General features: G+C 41.4%; 4 protein-coding genes across 5 annotated transcripts in view; 3 read left to right on the top strand and 1 right to left on the bottom strand.

Annotated features, from left to right (window-relative positions):
• Positions 1-66: 66 nt before the first annotated feature.
• On the top strand, positions 67-11,627 carry ndufaf5 (NADH:ubiquinone oxidoreductase complex assembly factor 5). Its single transcript, XM_071899884.2, has 11 exons — positions 67-475; positions 1,282-1,322; positions 1,751-1,814; positions 3,669-3,716; positions 4,010-4,113; positions 4,551-4,590; positions 5,268-5,465; positions 7,954-8,014; positions 9,433-9,516; positions 10,869-10,951; positions 11,412-11,627. The coding sequence occupies exons 1-11, from the start codon at positions 242-244 to the stop codon at positions 11,496-11,498; spliced, it is 1,044 nt and encodes a 347-aa protein (XP_071755985.2). The 5' UTR covers positions 67-241; the 3' UTR covers positions 11,499-11,627.
• Positions 1,785-19,901, top strand: part of snrpb2 (small nuclear ribonucleoprotein polypeptide B2) — a 59,378-nt gene continuing 41,261 nt past the window's right edge. Inside the window, exon 1 of the mRNA XM_071899886.2 lies at positions 1,785-1,789. The gene's annotated coding sequence lies outside the window, so the exon portion shown is untranslated. The remainder of the gene's footprint in view (positions 1,790-19,901) is intronic.
• On the top strand, positions 12,817-16,175 carry LOC144543563 (uncharacterized). Its single transcript, XM_078291819.1, has 2 exons — positions 12,817-12,913; positions 14,668-16,175. Exons 1-2 carry the CDS (start codon positions 12,859-12,861, stop codon positions 15,402-15,404), a joined length of 792 nt encoding a protein of 263 aa, XP_078147945.1. The 5' UTR covers positions 12,817-12,858; the 3' UTR covers positions 15,405-16,175.
• The window catches only part of kif16ba (kinesin family member 16Ba), a 37,444-nt gene continuing 34,103 nt past the window's right edge, over positions 16,561-19,901 (bottom strand). For both annotated transcript variants that reach the window (XM_078291809.1, XM_071899882.2), the window contains one exon: positions 16,561-19,561. In XM_078291809.1, coding sequence (XP_078147935.1) covers positions 19,397-19,561 — 165 coding nt within the window. In that variant the 3' untranslated portion in view covers positions 16,561-19,396. The remainder of the gene's footprint in view (positions 19,562-19,901) is intronic.

Genomic DNA, 19,901 nt, shown 5'->3' with positions numbered 1-19,901 from the left:
TCGTTATTCTCGGTGTGATCCAGCTCCGTATTTTCTCATGACCCAAGGTGAATCCAGTTCCACATTTTCCCGCCGTCTTCCACTGAGGTCATTCAATGTGGCCGACAGGAAGGAAGAAGAAGGTTTGTGTTGTGCACGGCTCAGATGTTAGAGGCTTACTGTGTTCTTCAGAGCTGACACACACACCAGACATCTCCAGAAACTAAACAACAACAACAACAACAACAACAACAACAACAAGATGAGCAGGTCAGCAGGAAGCAGCTTGCTGTCTGGAGTGTGTGTGAGGTTCCTGACAGGACACACTGCCTCCTCCTCCTCCTCCTCCTCCTCCTCCTGCTGGATGCTCTCCTCCAGACAGCAGAGCTCAGCCAGAGGAGCCATGAACGTGTTCAACAGAGAGATGAAGAGGAGGCAGAGGAGGTGGGCGGCTTCACTACAGGACAGCCACAAGTACGACTACCTGAGGGACGAGGTAGGAGCAGAGAGTGACACTGAGATACTGTTTTATTAACCATCAGAGGCTGGTCAGTCAGTGGAAGGTTTGTGCCGTCTGGGTACTGTGACCTCTGACCTCTGACCCTTGACCTCGTTACTTGTTGCTTGTTTTTTTTGTCTAACTTTTTTTTGAGGCTGGATCCGTTGGCCTCTATGTTTTTATCACTGTGTAATCAGTATCAGAAACTTTATTCGCCAAGTACAATGTGCAAGGAATGTCTCTTGGTACAGGTGTCAACATAAGAAAAATGTAAAAAAAGAATATACATTACAATACAGTATAATACGTATTAAAATTTTGTTCTGCTGATCTTTTAATCTCTTTTTAATCTTTATATTTTTGTACAAATCACGTGTACAAATGTGCTCTTTTTATGTGTTTTTTTGTATAAAATTCTGCATTACTGCAAGCATGAATTAATAAAGTCAAAGTCAATACAGGGCAAGTATAATTATTCAATAAAAATAAAAGCTACATTCTATGAGTTATGTACAGATATGTGCAGTGAGTGTTGAGCACAGACCTACACTGTACTAAAATGACCAAAAAAATAAACGCATGGGTGGAAATGAACCTCAGACGGTTTCTTTTTTAATTCTGGACCCCAGACTGGATGGTTCAATAGTGAATGTAGCAGGTCAGGTGATCAGTGAAATCCAGCAGCCACTTTGGCCGGTGGATGAAAAATGTTGTTTCCTGCACTAATTATAAGAATACATGGGATCTAGTGGAGAAAGTGCACCCTAACAGGTAAAGTTTGGTTTTGTGTTGTGTGGCTGCAGGTCGGCAGCAGAGTGGCAGACCGGGTCTATGATATTGCAAGGTAAGAGACATGATGAGACACAGAGCTGCTGCAGGTCTGATGGTCTGACAGGCTGCAGGTCTGATGGTCTGACAAGCTGCAGGTCTGATGGTCTGACAGGCTGCAGGTCTGATGGTCTGACAGGCTGCAGGTCTGATGGTCTGACAGGCTGCAGGTCTGATGGTCTGACAGGCTGCAGGTCTGATGGTCTGACAGGCTGCAGGTCTGATGGTCTGACAGGCTGCAGGTCTGATGGTCTGACAGGCTGCAGGTCTGATGGTCTGACAAGCTGCAGGTCTGATGGTCTGACAGGCTGCAGGTCTGATGGTCTGACAGGCTGCAGGTCTGATGGTCTGACAGGCTGCAGGTCTGATGGTCTGACAAGCTGCAGGTCTGACAGGTGAGTCGCTCAGGTTGTTCTGATTGGTTCTCTCCTCCTGTCTCTGCAGGACGTTTCCTCTGGCTCTGGACATCGGCTGTGGGAAAAGTCACATTGCAGAGCATTTAAGCAAGGTACAGTCCACACACCTGTACAGTATCAGTGGTACAGTCCATACACCTGTACTGTATCAGTGGTACAGTCCACACACCTGTACAGTATCAGTGGTACAGTCCACACACCTGTACAGTATCAGTGGTACAGTCCATACACCTGTACTGTATCAGTGGTACAGTCCACACACCTGTACTGTATCAGTGGTACAGTCCACACACCTGTACAGTATCAGTGGTACAGTCCACACACCTGTACTGTATCAGTGGTACAGTCCACACACCTGTACTGTATCAGTGGTACAGTCCACACACCTGTACTGTATCAGTGGTACAGTCCACACACCTGTACTGTAGCAGTGGTACAGTCCACACACATGTACTGTATCAGTGGTACAGTCCACACACCTGTACTGTATCAGTGGGTTAGTCCACACACCTGTACTGTATCAGTGGTACAGTCCACACACCTGTACAGTATCAGTGGTACAGTCCACACACCTGTACTGTATCAGTGGTACAGTCCACACACCTGTACAGTATCAGTGGTACAGTCCACACACCTGTACTGTATCAGTGGGTTAGTCCACACACCTGTACTGTATCAGTGGTACAGTCCATACACCTGTACAGTATCAGTGGTACAGTCCACACACCTGTACAGTATCAGTGGTACAGTCCATACACCTGTACAGTATCAGTGGGTTAGTCCACACACCTGTACAGTATCAGTGGTACAGTCCATACACCTGTACAGTATCAGTGGGTTAGTCCACACACCTGTACAGTATCAGTGGTACAGTCCATACACCTGTACAGTATCAGTGGGTTAGTCCACACACCTGTACAGTATCAGTGGTACAGTCCATACACCTGTACAGTATCAGTGGTACAGTCCACACACCTGTACAGTATCAGTGGTACAGTCCATACACCTGTACAGTATCAGTGGTACAGTCCACACACCTGTACAGTATCAGTGGGTTAGTCCACACACCTGTACTGTATCAGTGGTACAGTCCATACACCTGTACAGTATCAGTGGGTTAGTCCACACACCTGTACAGTATCAGTAGTACAGTCCATACACCTGTACAGTATCAGTGGGTTAGTCCACACACCTGTACTGTATCAGTGGTACAGTCCATACACCTGTACAGTATCAGTGGGTTAGTCCACACACCTGTACTGTATCAGTGGTACAGTCCACACACCTGTACAGTATCAGTGGTACAGTCCACACACCTGTACTGTATCAGTGGTACAGTCCATACACCTGTACAGTATCAGTGGTACAGTCCATACACCTGTACAGTATCAGTGGGTCAGTCCACACACCTGTATATGTGGTAGGCAGACTTGTTTTAGTTATACAAACATTTTTCAGAGGCAGAAATAATCTGATTGGTTGAGTTAAACCTCAGTGGGCGGAGCCAAAGAACCACACATTTTCTGTCTATAACATTAGACTGAAGCTCAGTGAAAAAGCCAAGAGGTAAGAGAGGAGGAAGCTAATATTATGAAGCCTAGCACTCAAGTTATCTAGGTTAGCTAGTTAGCTAGCTGCTGAGCTTCAACATCATGAATGCCAAGATCATGACTGAAAAATTGCAGTTTATATATTTTTTTATTTTTGACCTGAGTTTCTTCTTTGCCATCCAAGTTTGCCAGTTAACTAACTTGTGCTCCAAAAAGCTGTTGTTCTTTGGCTCCGCCCACTGAGGTTTAACTCAACCAATGAGATTATTCCTGAAATGATTGTAGAACTGAACTCCAGTCTGTCTGTACAGCTCAGTCTCTATCCATATCTGTCTCTCTGCTCCCTTCTGAAAAGACTTGAATATTCTTCATTTGATTTGTATCTGCTGGTTGCAGGACGTTGTGGAGCGTCTCTTCCTGACTGACATCTCAGACAAAACTCTGGTGAGTGAGAGGAATAATGAAGATGATCACACACATCAAACCCAGGTCGAGTTCACTAAACACAACCAGTGGATTCCCTACAGGGATCAACAATGTGTTCCAAAGTAGTTATTAAGGATCTTGAAGCGTTTCTTTATATAATAGTGACATTTTTAAAGCTGCACTAGGCAACTTTCACATGTTGTCTGCACACGTCCTCACAAGTCATCTGCACTTTTGAAATACTAATGGACACTAATACTAATGGATGATATGAAGTATTTTAGTTTTGATTTTATTGTTCCAACCCTCAGAAACAGAAGAGAGAGTGTGAGATCCCGACTCACTGTGTTCTGGCCGACGAGGAGTTTCTGCCTTTTAAAGAAAACACCTTCGACCTGGTGGTGAGCAGCTTGAGGTGAAGCATTCTGTTATGTCTATGTAGTAGTAGTAGTAGTAGTTTAAGACTACATTTCCCATCAGCTCCGTTGCTTCCTGCCCCCCCTCCCCCTCCCTGAAGAGGATCAACATGTTGGAAGTGATTTCTCCATCTTCCTTTCCCTCCTTCCACCATCTGCTGCCAGAAACTCTTTCAGCTTTAGCTCCATTTGCTCTGGAAGAACAGAACCTCTTCCTGTTTTGTGCCGTAAAGCGATCCAGCAGATTTCCCTCCAGATCCACCAGGTGGAGAAACTATGGAGGATGCAGAGTAGAGGCTGGTAGAGGCTGACAGGCTGACCACTGATGGACTGCTTTGTTTACTGTAACTATACAGTAATTATAGCAGCAGCAGTGAACTCTCTGCATTTCATGTGATTTATTTTAATGTAAACTCGTCTCTCTTTCTTCTTCCAGTCTGCACTGGATCAATGACCTGCCTGGAGCGCTCAGACAGGTCAGGATCACAGCAATTCTCCATAATAACATTAATAATAAGTTTTGTTGAACTATTTGCACAGTGATAGAACACAATAATAAACGACAGAAAGCCTAGCAAAAAATACATATATATTTTAAAAACTAGAATCAAGCCGATGTGAGTTATATGAAGATAGGTTCTTAAGAGGAAACAATTAAATTAATGCTTTTCTGAGAATATTATTGATTTTGTTCATATCAGTGGTTGCTTGCCTTCTGATGATCCCCCACTGGAGGTCATAGTTCACCCTCCTATTGATTTACTACTGTAACACTGGTCTGGTGTCAGTTAAATGCCTGAAATGTAAAACGCCTGACTAGTTTTTTATATATTGTCAGAATCTGCTTTGTCGGTGTTCCTTTATGTGCTAGAAGTGATTTTCAGACTGTTCCTCCAGACAATGGCAGTGAAGGGAGAGAGAAAAAAAACACAATTCTCCAGTCTCCTCTACCGGAGCAACAGATCACAGAATCACTGATTTGGGGTTTTATCATGGAGGAAGAGACACAACCCAAGACACTACCAGAGTCACACAGAGCTGTGGCTGGGTGAACAGGGGGGTGTACCTAATGAAGTGGATACTGGGTGTATACATCATGAGGTTTGGTCCTGTAGGAACCCTGTGTGGACCAGGTTTTGATTTCCCCCCTCAGATCCAGCAGGTGCTGAAGCCGGACGGCGTGTTCATCGGGGCGATGGCGGGCGGAGAGACGCTGTACGAGCTGCGCTGCTCGCTGCAGCTGGCCGAGACGGAGCGGGAGGGGGGCTTCTCCCCCCACGTCTCGCCCTACACCGCCGTCACCGACCTGGGCAACCTGCTGGGCCAGGCCGGCTTCAGCATGCTCACTGTGGTGAGGACACACACACACACACACTGCTGCACAGCCTCTACCAACCAGTAGTCCCTGGAAATAACCTCACATTTTCATTCATTTACATTAATTCACCCCTTAATTCATGCAAAATCCCCTTCAAATTAATTAAGGGAGTTATTAATGGAGGAGATCCCATCAAAAACCTCCTTAAACACCCTTTAATCTTGACTCCTTACTTTCTAATTTAATGAAAAATTCAGGGAGACAGGAACTTTCCATTAATTTCCATGAAAAATCCCTTAATTACTAGTCTCTGTGAATCAACCCATGAATAAACCCCTTATAAACCCATGATACTAACCTTACTTTTTTAAAGCTATATTATTTTTAATGGATAATTAATGTTTATGTAATGGAGAAATTCAGGACATTTCAGGGATAAAATTAAAGGGTTTGGTTAAAAAGTCCTCAAATCCTTTACTGAAGTAAAAGTAGCAATACCATAATGGAAAAACACTTCATTAAAAGTAAAAGTCCTGCATTCAAAAGTTTACTTCAGTAAAAGTATAGAAGTATTAGCAGTAAAATGAACTGAAGTATGAAAAGTAAAAGTCGTCATTCTGTCAGAGAGTTAAATTATTGAAGCATGAACCTGTCAGAAGTATTTTAATGTTGTCGGTCTAACTGCTCCATATACTGTTGGGAGTTTAAACTCTAACAATGCAACATATTTTATGAGCTTATCGTATGTTTTGTGTGTAAAACCTTATTCTGCAAAGTAGCTAGTAACTCCAGCCAGCAGATAAATGTAGTGGAGGAAAAAGAACAAGATTTCCCTCTGAGATGTAGAGGAGGAAAAGTAGAAAGTCTCACAGGATGGAAATACTATGGAAATACTTAAGTAAAGTGTCAGTACCTCAAAACTGTACTGAAGTGCAGTACTTGAGTAAATGTACTGAGTTACTTTCCACCTCTGTTACTGAACACTCTGTCAGTTCACTGTCTGGAAACAGCTTGTAACAAGGGTTCTGGTGACTTGAGACTTGACTTGATGCCTGAAGAGAAGACTTGAGACTTGACTTGTACTTTGATGACTTGAAAAGGTTTCTAAAGTCTTGACTTGAGATCTTGTGTTTGTGTAAATGACTTAGATTGAAAGTGATGAGATTTGTTCCAGCAGACGACTGAATTTAAATTCTGTTTTCTGAATTTGTATGGAATGATTGAATTTATTGAAGTTGAAACTGATTATAGAAATCAAACTCATGATGCTCTTACCAAGTTTTGATCCTATTAAAACCATATTGCATTGAAAAGTCCTAGATATTTAGTTTTCTTTAAGATATTAAATTGATACTGGACTCTTGAAGTTTGCTGTCAGCTGTAATGAACTCATCTTATGCAGTTTAACCCTTTTCAGATCAGCCCTTCACAAATAATAAATCAGTAGTAAAAAATGTAAGATTTGTCCAGACCTTTTGAAAAAAAAGTTACAAAATTCTGTACAGACAATAAAACAAATGAATAATAAACTTAATGTGTACAGACCTTTTCATACTGTGATTACAAAGTGTTTAACAGACAATGAAGCAACAACCAATAAAATAATACTAAACTTTAAATGTGCAGACCTTTTCAAAACAAAGTGACAAATAGCTTTACAGACAATAAAAAAATATGAATAAAATCCTGATAACAGAGATAATGAAAAGTGTAGACATGAATTACAAACAGGGTTAAAGAATAAAAAAGCCAAATACAGTAAGGATGAAGCAGTAAAAATAAAACTGATTTAGTTTCACTCTGAACACAGTGAAGTGTCTTGGTTAATAGAGAAGTGAAATCTGTGATGATGCTGAACTGAAACTATTACTGACACAAGCAAACACTTTCACACACACACACACATGCACACATACACGTACACACATACACATGCGCGCGCGCACACACACACACATACAGTTTTCTGTAATGCACTTTTTCTTTCAATTATCTTTATTTGAGCAATTTAACAGAAATCCATATATAATGATGTAATGCTTTTATAACAGATAAACATAACTACATTATAAATACATTTTAAAGAAACACATGTATATATGAATATAGAAATATACAATTAAGTAAAAAACTAATAAAAACAAAAAAATTTAAACGCACAGAACAATTAGATGGTGATAGGACCCCCCCCCCCCCTTTTTTTAACCCCTCACCCACTCTCCTCTCTCGCACTCTCGTCTAATAAAAGGATATGATGAAGAATGCTAATAATTCAGTTAAGTTAACCTACAGAACGCTTTTAGAAAACAGGTTTGTCGCATCGAGCTTTACAGAAAACAAAGAACACAAAACATAAAAACAAGAGAGAGAATAAATACATAACACATTTTCCATAAATGTGTGTGTGTGTGTGTGTGTGTGTGTGTGTGTGTGTATGAGAACACGTTGCATCCTACATGATTTTATTTCTGCTTCATGTGTGTTAAATCATTAAATAAATCCAGTCCCGTCTCTGTTGCAGGACATTGATGAGATCCAGGTTCACTATCCGGGGATCTTAGAAGTCATGACGGACTTACAAGGTACAGTCTGCTGCAAACACACTGTGCTGCCAATCACAGACAGACAGCAGGTCACATGACATGGACCCTTATCACAGATGATTGTAGTTGTCAGATATGATTTAGTGCAGAAATTCAGAACTGTCAGCTTTGTGAATGGAGCGATTGCCCTGGACAGAATGAAGCCCAGTATCAAAATACACATTCTTACACAGTCTGTGTTTTTACTAACATGCGATAAATTAAATAATAATAATGAAATAAAACGATCTTTCAGTTTGGTGAGGACTGCCTGGGACCCTCTGAGGGACCAGCAGGGTATCAGGGGTTCTTAAAATGTCTGAATGAGTCTTAAAGTATCTAAAAAAAAAAATGTAAGTTTTTAAAATCCAGTCTGGAGAGCTGGAGACGGTCTGGAAACCTGAGACAGAGCTGAACAACGAGCTCCAGTCAGGATACACTCAACCTTTCAGCCTTCATTTTGTTTTTTTAAAGATTATTTTTGGGGCTTTTTGGCTTTTATTGTTATAGTTTTACAGTAGAGATAGACAGGAAAGACTAGGAGAGAGAGAGGGAGATGACACGCGACAAAGGTCCTGGGCCAGATTCAAACCCAGGACATCGCGGTCACATGGTACGCTCCTCAGACTGCTGAGCCAGCAGGACGACCCCTTCAGCTTTAAGTTTTATTGGTTGTCAGATATGTCACTCAAACGAGGGTCGGCAGCATCATTAAGTGTCAGAGTTCACATGGAGAACAGAAACACTGCTGCTCATGGTTTGGACTGAGCAGCGGACTCAGATGTAAACCAGCTTGGTCTCGTTCTGGAAGCCCAGCAGCTCGTCTGTTACTTTCAAAAAGAGTTTTTACATGTTGTGACATGTTGTGTCACAACACACGCCTCCTCAGCAGTGAGGTTGTGGCTGTGGGAAACATCAGAGAAAGTCCTGGTTAGGAAGAGGTAATGAATTTTTCAAAATGTCTTAAATACAAACAGTCATGTTACACCATGTGTTTCTAGTACTTTCATAACGGGTATTGGGTAACAATACTGTAACAACCTCAGCCTTCTTCTGAACTAAAATAGGGAATTTCCATTCAAGAGAGAAGGAAATTGATGTAGTACTGTTATCATGCTAATAATTCCTAATGCTAATTATTACCATAAATTACCAGTTACTTTCTGATCATTTCTATGCAATTATGCAGTTATTACCCTGTAATCTGTGTGCTGTAATGTAAAGTGTTTCCAAAAAATCTTAAAAAGCCTTAAACCTGTCTTCAGGCTCCTGAACCGCTCAGCCAACTTCTGGTCTGTGTAGTTTGTGGCTCTGTGGTTCATTCTTTATAAGCAAGACACGGACTGCACTCTCAGGTTTTGGCTAACTGTAAGTGGCTAATCTACAGTGTTTTTATCTTTTATTTTCATCTTCTGCAGGTATGGGGGAGAGCAACTGTGCTTGGAACAGAAGGTCGCTGCTGCACAGAGACACCATCTTAGCAGCAGCAGCCATTTATAAAGGTAAGTCCTGAAGGAATACACAGAGATTTTGGGAGTTTGGCTTATTGGTAAAGTTTCCTGTTAACTGATGAGAACACAGACACCAAAATCATCCACATGTTCCCAGTAGATCGTTTGCTCCAGTGCTCCATGCTAACTCTTTAGCATCCACTATGTTGAGCGATAGTAGTTCCATGCTAACACTAGAGTTACAGTATCTCAGTACAGTATCTCAAAAGTGATAAAATGAGAAGTTAAATATGCGGTTCAGTCTGTCAGTTTTGTGTAGGAGATTGGTAAAATTTACATAGAATATGATATAAAAACAAGGTAGTGCATTGAACTAGCAGGAACTACTTTCCTGTTTCCACATAGAGTTAATGATATTTATTTTTTTAAATGTATGAATCCACAGGCCATACAATAAAAACCACTAACAACTTTCTATTACCACAAAGACACTCTTCTTACTTTGGATAATGCTAGTGGCTACTATCACTCCACATAGTGTATGCTAAATGGTTAGCATGGATCATTTTGTTGTTTGTGTTCTCATTACTTAGTGGGTTAATCTGACAAACAGGACAATCTGAAAAACTTTTAATCGTTTCACTCAGTGTGTAACGACTGCAATGATTTTGTTGTGTTGACTCTTCTCTTCTTTCTGTCTTTTTTTCCATGCGGTCAATCTTTCCTTCCTTACCGTCATCTGCACTGCTGTTATCCACAGCACCCAAAATAAATGTTTCTCAGCCAATATTAGAAAGACTTTACTGTTTCACTTCCTTCTCTGTAGATAGACAGCAGCAGGACCAGAACTTACTGCAGTCCTGAACAGACTAGAGTTCAGAACAGCACAGATATCATGACATCAGAGATTCAGCAAAGTGTTATGTTTTTATTTTTTTATTACTTGAATCACATGCAATTAAAGAGCACATTATATTCTGTTTATCGGACAAGTTAATGGACAAACTTGGCTAAGATAAGAGAAGATGAAACTTAAAGGTGCTGTGTAGTCTGTCTCAAAGTTAATGTGATAATGATTTATTGATGTTAAAATGCTGAACATATCACCTTTAAATACAGCAGACCAGAACAGACTGCACACCTTTATGTGTAAACTTTAGTCCAATACAGCACAAATCTACCTAACTATACTAATTACGTTTCATCATTGATTAGATGATAAGCTATTGATCAGTAGACCTCCACCATGTGCCATTGTGACCGAAGGAGTCTGCAGGTTTTCAGTCCAACCAAACACTACAGCAGCTGATTTCACTGATTAACACACTTCTTCAACCAGAGAGGAGGAACTGATCAGTGAAATCAGCAGAAAAGATGATATTGTTTGTTTGAAACTGTTTCAGAGATGTATGGAAACGAGGACGGGTCCGTTCCCGCCACCTTCGAGATCCTCTACATGATTGGCTGGAAGCCTCATGAGTCACAGGTAAAGAAGAAGTTCAGCTGAAATGGGGACGATAATCTGCAAGTTGATTTTTAGCGGTTGGGCGTGGGGCTAACACCTCCACCCCGTAAAAAAACATCCTGTTACAGAAACTACGAGTAGTCGCAGCCTTATGTTCCACAGGGAACGAAGAGGATTAAGTAAGTAAGTTATTTTTAGCGTCTCCATCTTTGGTGCTAAGCAGTCATTGCCGTGGTGTTTTTGCACTGCACTTCTCAAAGATCACCTGTCAATCAAACAGTGTGTCCAGCCATGGTGGCTCATGCTAATGCTCATGGGTGTTTAGAACAGACAATGGAAAAGCTTTATGAACTTATGAATAATATTGGTTGAATCACTGTTGTGTTATAACAATCGGTGACAGAGAGCAGCGAAACAGACATTTATTTATATGAAAATGTCCTATATCATTATTTGAAACGGTCTGTGTTTTCTTTGCCAGGCCAAACCGGCGAAGCGAGGCTCGGCCACCGCGTCGTTCGGGGATTTATCGAAGATCAGCCAGCCGACGTCCACAGAGAAGAGCTGAGCCGCTGGCCTGCTGCGTGCTGTAAATAGTGTTTTATTTAAATAACTGTGTTTTGTAGCCAGGTAAAAACCAACCACCGTCCTGTAATACTCAATACTGCAATACTGCAATAAACCTGAGTAATGACAACAGATGTGAGAGCCTCATGTTTTCTCCTGGCAGGCAGGTTTTCTGTTAGATATGAATACACAACAGCAGATGATGAGGAAGAGCTCGGAACTGATCCTGACTTAAAGGAATAGTTCACCCCAAAATCTTTAGAACAGAGAACGTTGTTAGCTGTGATCTTTTCCATGTGATTCTAAAAGGAGAGAGGACAGAGTTCAAACTAGATTCTTTTCACTGGAAACAGAAACTAGAAGGGCACTCGGAGAGCGCAGACCTCCGCCAAGGTTCGTGCTATTATTGCTTGTTCGTGAGTCGGATCCGGATCCGCTCCAAAATTTAATGGGTTCTTCCTTGGCCCATGCTACACCCTTCCACGAAGTTTCATGAAAACCGGGCCAGTAGTTTTTCCGTAATCCTGCTAACAGTCAAACAGACAGACAAACAAACAAACAAACAAACAAACGGTACCGAAAACATAACCTCCTTGGCGGAGGTAATAAAGTGCAGAAACAAAGTAAAGTCAGATTCCTCTTGTCACTGTGAATGGATCCACAGTTTGTCAGTTTACGTTGATCCAGTTTCTGCTGCTGATGGAGAGACACAATCTGTTCTGGGATGGATGGATTTAAAATGGACTGAAGGACAAAAAAAACCTCAAAAAAGTACAAATACACAAAAAAGCTACTCAATTACAGTAATGTGAGTAAATGTAATTAGTCACTTCCACTCTTGCTTCTAACAAACTATTGAAGTTAATCTTTTGAAAGCTGCAAAAACAAATATATTGAAACTGAATGTTGATACCAACTGGACAATATGACTAACATTATCACTCTATAGCTGAACATTATTCTTCACAAGTATGATAATCACAAACCCTAACCGTACGTAAAATGACATAAAATATAAATATTTAGACATGTTTCATCAGTTTTTAGTAGTTTTTTTTCCTTTTCCAGGCATTTTGGTGCGATTCCCAAATGTTTCAAGACCTTAGTATTATCAAGGTATTTTCCCATACATTCCCAGCCTGAACTTTCAGTATGAACTGTCCATAACAAACTATTTCTGTCAGCTGATGCCAAGTTCAGCATGTGTCACCACACCCTCTCAGCATTAGTCAGAAGTCCAGTTCCTCATAGATGAAAGTTCAGCTGCGGCTTCCCACAGCTGCACATAACCAGTGTCTCAGGCTCAGTTCAGTTCAGTTCAGCTCAGTTCAGTTCAGCACATCCATGCCCAGGCTGCAGAGATGTTTCGTTACCTCGCCTTTCTGCTCACCACATGCTTCTGTTACAGCTCCCCTGGTAAGAAGATCTACTTTATTAGTCTTTCATCTTCACCATGTTTAAAGTAGAGCTCAGAGCTTTGCTTAACGCCAGAAATATTGTGTTAACAAGCAGGCCATTCCAAGATATACACATCAGACATGTGATCAATATGTGATGTACATCTGGTTGCTCTGAAATGACTGACTTTTATTAATTCATGCTTGCAGTAAGGTATACTGAAAACTATGCAGAATTTTACATCAAAAACATTAAAATCATAAAACATAAAGATAAAAAGGGCACATTTGTACACGTGAAACAAGACAAGATAAAATAAATAAATAAAAATTAGAAGTATGTTTACATACAAGATTACTAAGAATAAGTGGAGCTCAGACTATATTTTAAAACATGACAATGTAGCCTCTAGAGAACTGTTCAAAGTGATAAAACAAAAACATAAATAGGTAAATAGATTTAAATAGTTACTTCCTAAACAGTTGATCAAAAAGGAGGCAAGTATACACAAACTATATTCTCATCACCTGCTTTATAAAAAATTGACAAGCTCTTTTAAGATGCTTGATTAATTAGCCTAACTGCAGTATGCAGAGTTGGATTTTTCAGTCGTTTGTTTTGGTTTCTTGTTCTGGCAATACAGCTGTGCGTTGGTGGCAACAGATCAGATCATGCAGGGGATGTTGTGGTTTCTGCAGGTCCCTTATCAAATTCACAGCAGCCTCCTCCTCTTCAATATGAGTGTCCCCACTGAGCTTTGAGTCTAGGTGATAGCCAAGCATTTTGTCATGGACACAACAGGTACCTCTTGTACCCTTTGTCTCCTCCCTGTGGTGTAGCTGTGTAACCAGGCTGTCAGCCTGGGGCAATATTAAAGATATACAGTAAAAGTAATGGAGCAGATGTGAAGCCGTTTCAGATCTCCATGGAGAATTATTTCTGCTCAAAACCGCCCTGCTGCATCCATAATATTGATTTAAATTGGAGATAATATAAACTTTATAAACACCCGAGGGGAAATCAGGCCATGACTGCAGCACAGGATAGGATTTAAATAGAAACACCATAAATGAAAACTATTAAAGTTAGTGTTTTCATATTGTATGCTAATGTGTTAGCATGGAGCCTACCATTACTAAGGAGTACATGTTTAAATTAATACCAAGTCAAAGTCATTAAAATGATTTAAATGACCCCAGGACATCAGAGTTCACTCATACAATACAGTGGGTCATTTCAGCTGGAAATTTTACCAGGATAAACAGTGAAAATTACTGACAATTAATATCAGACTACTAGGAGGTTTGGTAACTGGAGTGAATCAATCATTTCAATCCAGTACGGATCAATGATAACCTGTTTTTCAGCGAACTCCCATTTCTGTCAATTCTACTACTGATGCTGTATGATTCAGAAATTACAAATACTTTGCCACATAGGCATATTCTGGAACCTGACAGAAATCATAAGCCCCCTTACTAATTTATAGGAGAAATAAAGTAATCGTCCAGATTGCATTAAAATCATAAACACCAAATCCAGGGACTGTGCCTGGAAAACGGGGACATCTGGTCAGTAAACATAGTGTATGCTAAAGTGTTAGCATGGAGGCTACTATCACTCAACATGGTGTACACTAAAGTGTTAACATGGAGCACCAGAGCTGATGATCTATTATTTTGGTGTTTACGTTCTTATCACTTAACAGCTAAGTTGACCAACAGGACAAACTTTTGTCGTACTTCTTTAATTGTATCTGTTTTATTTGGCAGACGCGGGTCTGGAGGTTATTGTGCTGGAGAACCAAACGGTGACACTGAGCTGTCCTCATGCTGTGGCCAGTGAGGCGGTGAGGTGGAGCCGCTACAGAAATGGCCTCAGGGAGGAACTTCTCACCATTAAAGATGGAAAGGACGATGGACCTGACAAACGCTATAGTTCCTTGGCAGATAATAAGTCACTGGTAATAACAAGGGTTAAGAAACCTGATGCTGGCTTTTACCTTTGTAATGAGAAAAAAGCAGAATATCTGACTGTGACCACAGATCCCAAACTGGTGGGCCGCAGCACACCGAGAAACGACGGGTCAAGATCTGCCCAGGGACCAAACCTGAAGGGACCGGATCCAGTGGAGGATGAAGACGAGCCAGAGGGCCAGCAATACTCAGACGTTTGGAAAGTACCCGTTGGTGTCGTCATCGGTGCGGCGCTGGTGCTTTTGGGCATCTTAACCCTGAGATTTTGCTCCAAGAAGAGAGCTGTGGAGAACACCGACGTGGACAAAACCGTGGCCGAGGTGATTTATGAGGAGATCGAGGACAGCGAGGTCCGGCTGAGGAGGGAGCCTGGCGTTGAGAGTCCGTATTATTGGACCGACGTGACTGAAACCCTAGGAACCTCCACACCGCCAAATGATCAACCGTACGCCAAGCTCAACAAGCTGAAAACTAAAGGACGCGGCAATGTGGAGTGTGTGTATTATCTCGCCCAGAATCCACCAATGACCTGAGATACCCAAGTCTGCTGTGGGCTGGGTTAGGATTGCCTTTAAGCATACTTCTCCCCACTCAATAATAGTTACATTAAAGACCGCTGCTGCCATTTTGCAGAGTTGCAGAGATCTGATAAGATTGTTAGAAGAGAGTGTGATTAGGAAAATCAAAGACTTTTTAAGTTTAAATTCCATCAAGTTGGCTTTCATTTAGGTTTTACCCTGCAGTGTCCAGGGGACAAATTAAGGTTCGACTGAGATGGATGTTTGAAGGTCGGTACCAATACTTTGGATTGCAGCTGCCGGTAGCTGATATTTTGTGGTAATGTTTAATATCTTCAATTTGATCATTATCATGTCAAAAAAAGTGCAAGTATTCATTGTTTCCTCTAGAATTTTCTTTCTTGTTAGGGTGAAAAGCCTCTGAAACAGCATTAAGACCATCATGGGACACTAAAACTCTCCACTGAAACATTAGTGAAATTTGTTTTAGGTGGATCAGCAGCTCTTTAAGGCAGGTGAGGCAGGTTTCACTGCAGGTTTTACTGACTGTAGAGTAAAATATTGTCACCTGCATCATATCAGCATAGCATGATGTTGACAAGCAAATATCAGATTTTCATTAAAAGGCCAATATCGTCCCGCTTTACTGGCAGATCGATAAATCGTCTAGCAATAGCACAAATCCCCTTGTTCATCTGTAGTTTCACTGCAGATTAGGCCACATAATCTGCTCATTATATGTTTTTGGTGTCTCTACTCACATTTTGTACATTTTTGTACAAAGTCAGTGTCAACTTTTAAATCACTCCATAAAAGACATTTTTAGAGATGCAGTTCACCTGTTTTATTCTGCTGGATTTGCCCATTTTATTCCTTTGTAACTTTGTTTTTAATTCATGCCTGACTGTTGCTCATCTTAGTGGCTTTTATTTAAGTTTGCTTTAATGCCTCTAAGGCCCTTTGTAACTCTTGAAAAGTGCCATACAAACTAAGGTTATATATTGTGCAGTGTCAGTGGAAACATATCTGTTCTATAATTGTCCTGGATACTCTGACTAAGTGAATAAAAGTCAGACTCAAGACATCTGCCATGAGTCACAGGTAAAGATGAACATCTGAAAGGTTTTTCCCACAACAGCTGATTTTTTTGAGTGACTGACAAACCTCTGCAGAAGTTGTACAACATTTATTAATTCCATAAATGCATCAGTCACAACTTCAATAAAACAGTAGACTTTACAAGTTGGCTTCTGTGTAGTTTTCTTGTATTGAAGTGGTTTGACAGGACATGAATACAACACAAGCAGGCAGTGTCCGTGATGCAAAACGCTTTCCGCTTCAAGAAACATTAAATATTGAAAAAAAAAAAAAAGTTCAATTTAATATCTATTTCTCTCTAATTCTGCCTCACTTGAGTGTCTGAAAATAGACAAAAACAGAATGGGATTTTGTTCATGAACATACAAAACAAACAGTTAGTGTTCACCACCTGAAAAAAAATCATCCAAAATGGTCAAAATGTACATTCCCTTTAATGACATTCAATGTCAATAGTTTATACATTGCATTTATACAAGCATATCATATAGAAAACTATGCACGTTAACATTCAAATATACATTCTATGTATACAATATGGCTTATGAAAGAAGCAGTCAGTGGTAGGCTGTTTGTATTCAGGCAAAGTCAAATGAAACTTAACAACCTGCAAATACAGGCAAGGCAGAGTCAAAAACACAGCGATCCTGTTCCTGTTCAGTCAGATTTTGGTGTTTCCTCGCTGTAAAGATCAGATAAACCTGATTCCCAAGTGCTCAAGTGGAACCTGTCTACACACAAACCTGGTTTAACAGTTCTTACAGCGACCAACACAGAACGGTTCTGTTCCTGCTAAATGTGGAAGACTTGAGGTGTGACTCGCTGCAGCTCGCTGAGGAAAGATGACACTATTGTTCTCACAGCTTCTAGTCATTAAAAAAACAAACATAATCTGTTATTGCAGTGTATGCTGTGCTTTTGTGAACACTTTGAGCTACTGTTAGGGCAAAATATTCCCTCTATTATGAACACTACGTCTCTATGGACTGTGCTGAGTGAGAAATGCTCTGTGGGTAATAACACACTTTCACTTTCTGAGAAATCTGATTGGTCAAAGACCCGTTCCACCCGTACTGATAATTCCCATGAAGCTCGGCTAGTCCTGCTTTACTGGTTGCTATGCCAACTCATGATAATCGTATAAAAGATGTAATACCGTTGAGGACGTTCTTTACTGTGACTCCTGGGACTTTGGTGCTGCTGACAGTATTCAGCGGCGGCTCCTACATGTTTCATCACCATCGTCACGGTGAAGTTAACGAGATGACCTCACACCTCCAATCACAGTAAAGAACCCCCTCTCGGGTATCATTGCTGTATGAAAGCTGCACTACGCAACTTCGCACTTTGGCGGCCCCAAGTGGCAGTGAGGTGTAACTGTTTGGATTTTTGAAAGTTTGAAGGACTTCATTACCCAGAAGTCATGTAATGTGACATCAGTAAACTCAGTTTGGTCTTCTTGGTGTGAGGTGGGGTGGAGGAGGTGAAGAGGCTCAGACTCTGGTGAGTCCAGCTTCCTCTGGAAGAAGCGCTCGCTCGCTCGCTGCTGTTCAGGAGAAACTTGTATATTTTGGTCTTAGGTTGCCTACCAGCGACCACACGACACCTAAAATGATCAGGTGAAGCGAATCAGCGTCGTCTCAATTTGAGGAGATGGGACGCTTTTCTCTGTTACAGCCCCATCTTTGGATGTGACTGATAAACCAGGTGTATTTTACATAAAAACTGTTGCTAGCCACTGTTGTGTCATCAAAGATCAGTCAGTATATTAACATTATTTCCACATAGTTCATTTGTTCATATGAGTGATTTGTGGTGCACTGAAAAACTGCAGCTCCTCAGTCTACACTCAGCGTCTAGCAGCATTAAAACAACACAAAGCACTGATGGTGAACTGTTATTATTGTTGTATTGTGTTATTATTCAGTGAGACCAGGAGCCACAGCGGGGCGTCGTTCCCCTTACTGTTAGAAAACTGACCACAACCCAAGTCCAAGCGCTTTACAGTAACAGGAGTGCAGACATTTTCAGTTTGGGAATGGAACTCGTCACCCTGGCAGCGTCGGTGCCTTGCTCTGCCCACCGACCTGAAGAAATGAAAGGAATTCATCTTCCAGCCCACTGGTTCTCCAGGAGCAGCTGAAATCTTTTAACTTCTTCAGTTGGTTTTGACTCCGGCACCTGGAGGAGCTGCAGGGTGCCACAGAGTTTCCCCCCCACTGAGCTACACAGGGAATTGAACCTCTAACCCTGGCAGCGTCAGAGCCTTGCTCTGCCCAAGACCAGTCTGCACCCGTCACGAAAAGCCGTCACCAGATGGGTGATGGAGTAGCCGTAAATATCATAGCTGCATCTAAATATATTTAATATAGTTGTTTATTGCCTGATGTATAGCATGCCTTCACAACAAATGAAGTGTTTCATTCCAACATGAGAAATCAACCTTTTAAAAAACTGAACACCTACTCCGATAAAATGATTAATATTTCTGAAGCTATTGGCTATCTGAAGAGGTTTGCTTACAAAATAGTAACATTTTAGAAGATATCACCACCTGTGTTTTTAAAATATTGAGCAATGAACTTATGGTAATATCTTTCTCCAAAATGGATGTGTAGCATGTTGGATTGAAACCCTTTAAACATACGCAGCAATGCTGGATTTACTACTTTCCAGTCCATGAGTGACTTCTTGACCCCTCTTCATGATATTGTTTGCATATGGACTAAGAGCTGAGCAGCACCTGATATGTTTGAGATGTTCCTCTTGTCGACTGACACAAGGCTGGAGAGGAAACTGACCTGCAAATCCCCCTCCTGTTCCGACCCGCTGAGGCGAACCTCCCAGGCCGCCGCCCGGGAAAGGCACCGAAACAGTTTTTGGTTTGGTGAAAACGGCGGCGCAGACCGTCAGCCGGTGCCGTGGCTGCTGTAGTCGAACACGCCCTTCTTGAAGAACGGCGAGAACTCGCAGACGGCGTGTTTGGAAAGCTGCAAACCGCCGTCGGCGTCGGCTCTCAGGGGAGAGCTGGAGGAGGAGGACAGCATCACCCGGAAGAAGTTCTTCAGGTACCGCTGGAGACGAGGAACAGGAGGAGAACGGGCTGTTAACTCAGTTTCCCCACTAGTGTTTTCTAGTAGTGGTGTTGTGGTTAAAGGATACGGCTGGTGTTTTTAAATTCATTTCTTATCGTCAACAAATCCGATGAAAATAACAAAATCAACAATGCGTTTGCTCTACTCCCGTTACTTTCCGACTTCCCGCATTCCCTTTTTAGCCTTCAACCTGTTAGTCACTGGCTCCAATTGTAAGCTAAAAACCTTTAAATACAGCTCACAAAGACATAGTTTACATTTTGCCTGGTCCCAGTTTTGGTTCCAACCCGGCGTTCACATCTATTACTACAAAAGCGAC

Source organism: Centroberyx gerrardi, chromosome 3 (assembly GCF_048128805.1).
Source record: "Centroberyx gerrardi isolate f3 chromosome 3, fCenGer3.hap1.cur.20231027, whole genome shotgun sequence".
Taxonomy (NCBI): domain Eukaryota; kingdom Metazoa; phylum Chordata; class Actinopteri; order Beryciformes; family Berycidae; genus Centroberyx; species Centroberyx gerrardi.
The sequence above is the reverse complement of the archived record's forward strand: the minus strand, read 5'-3'. Positions and strand labels throughout refer to the sequence as shown.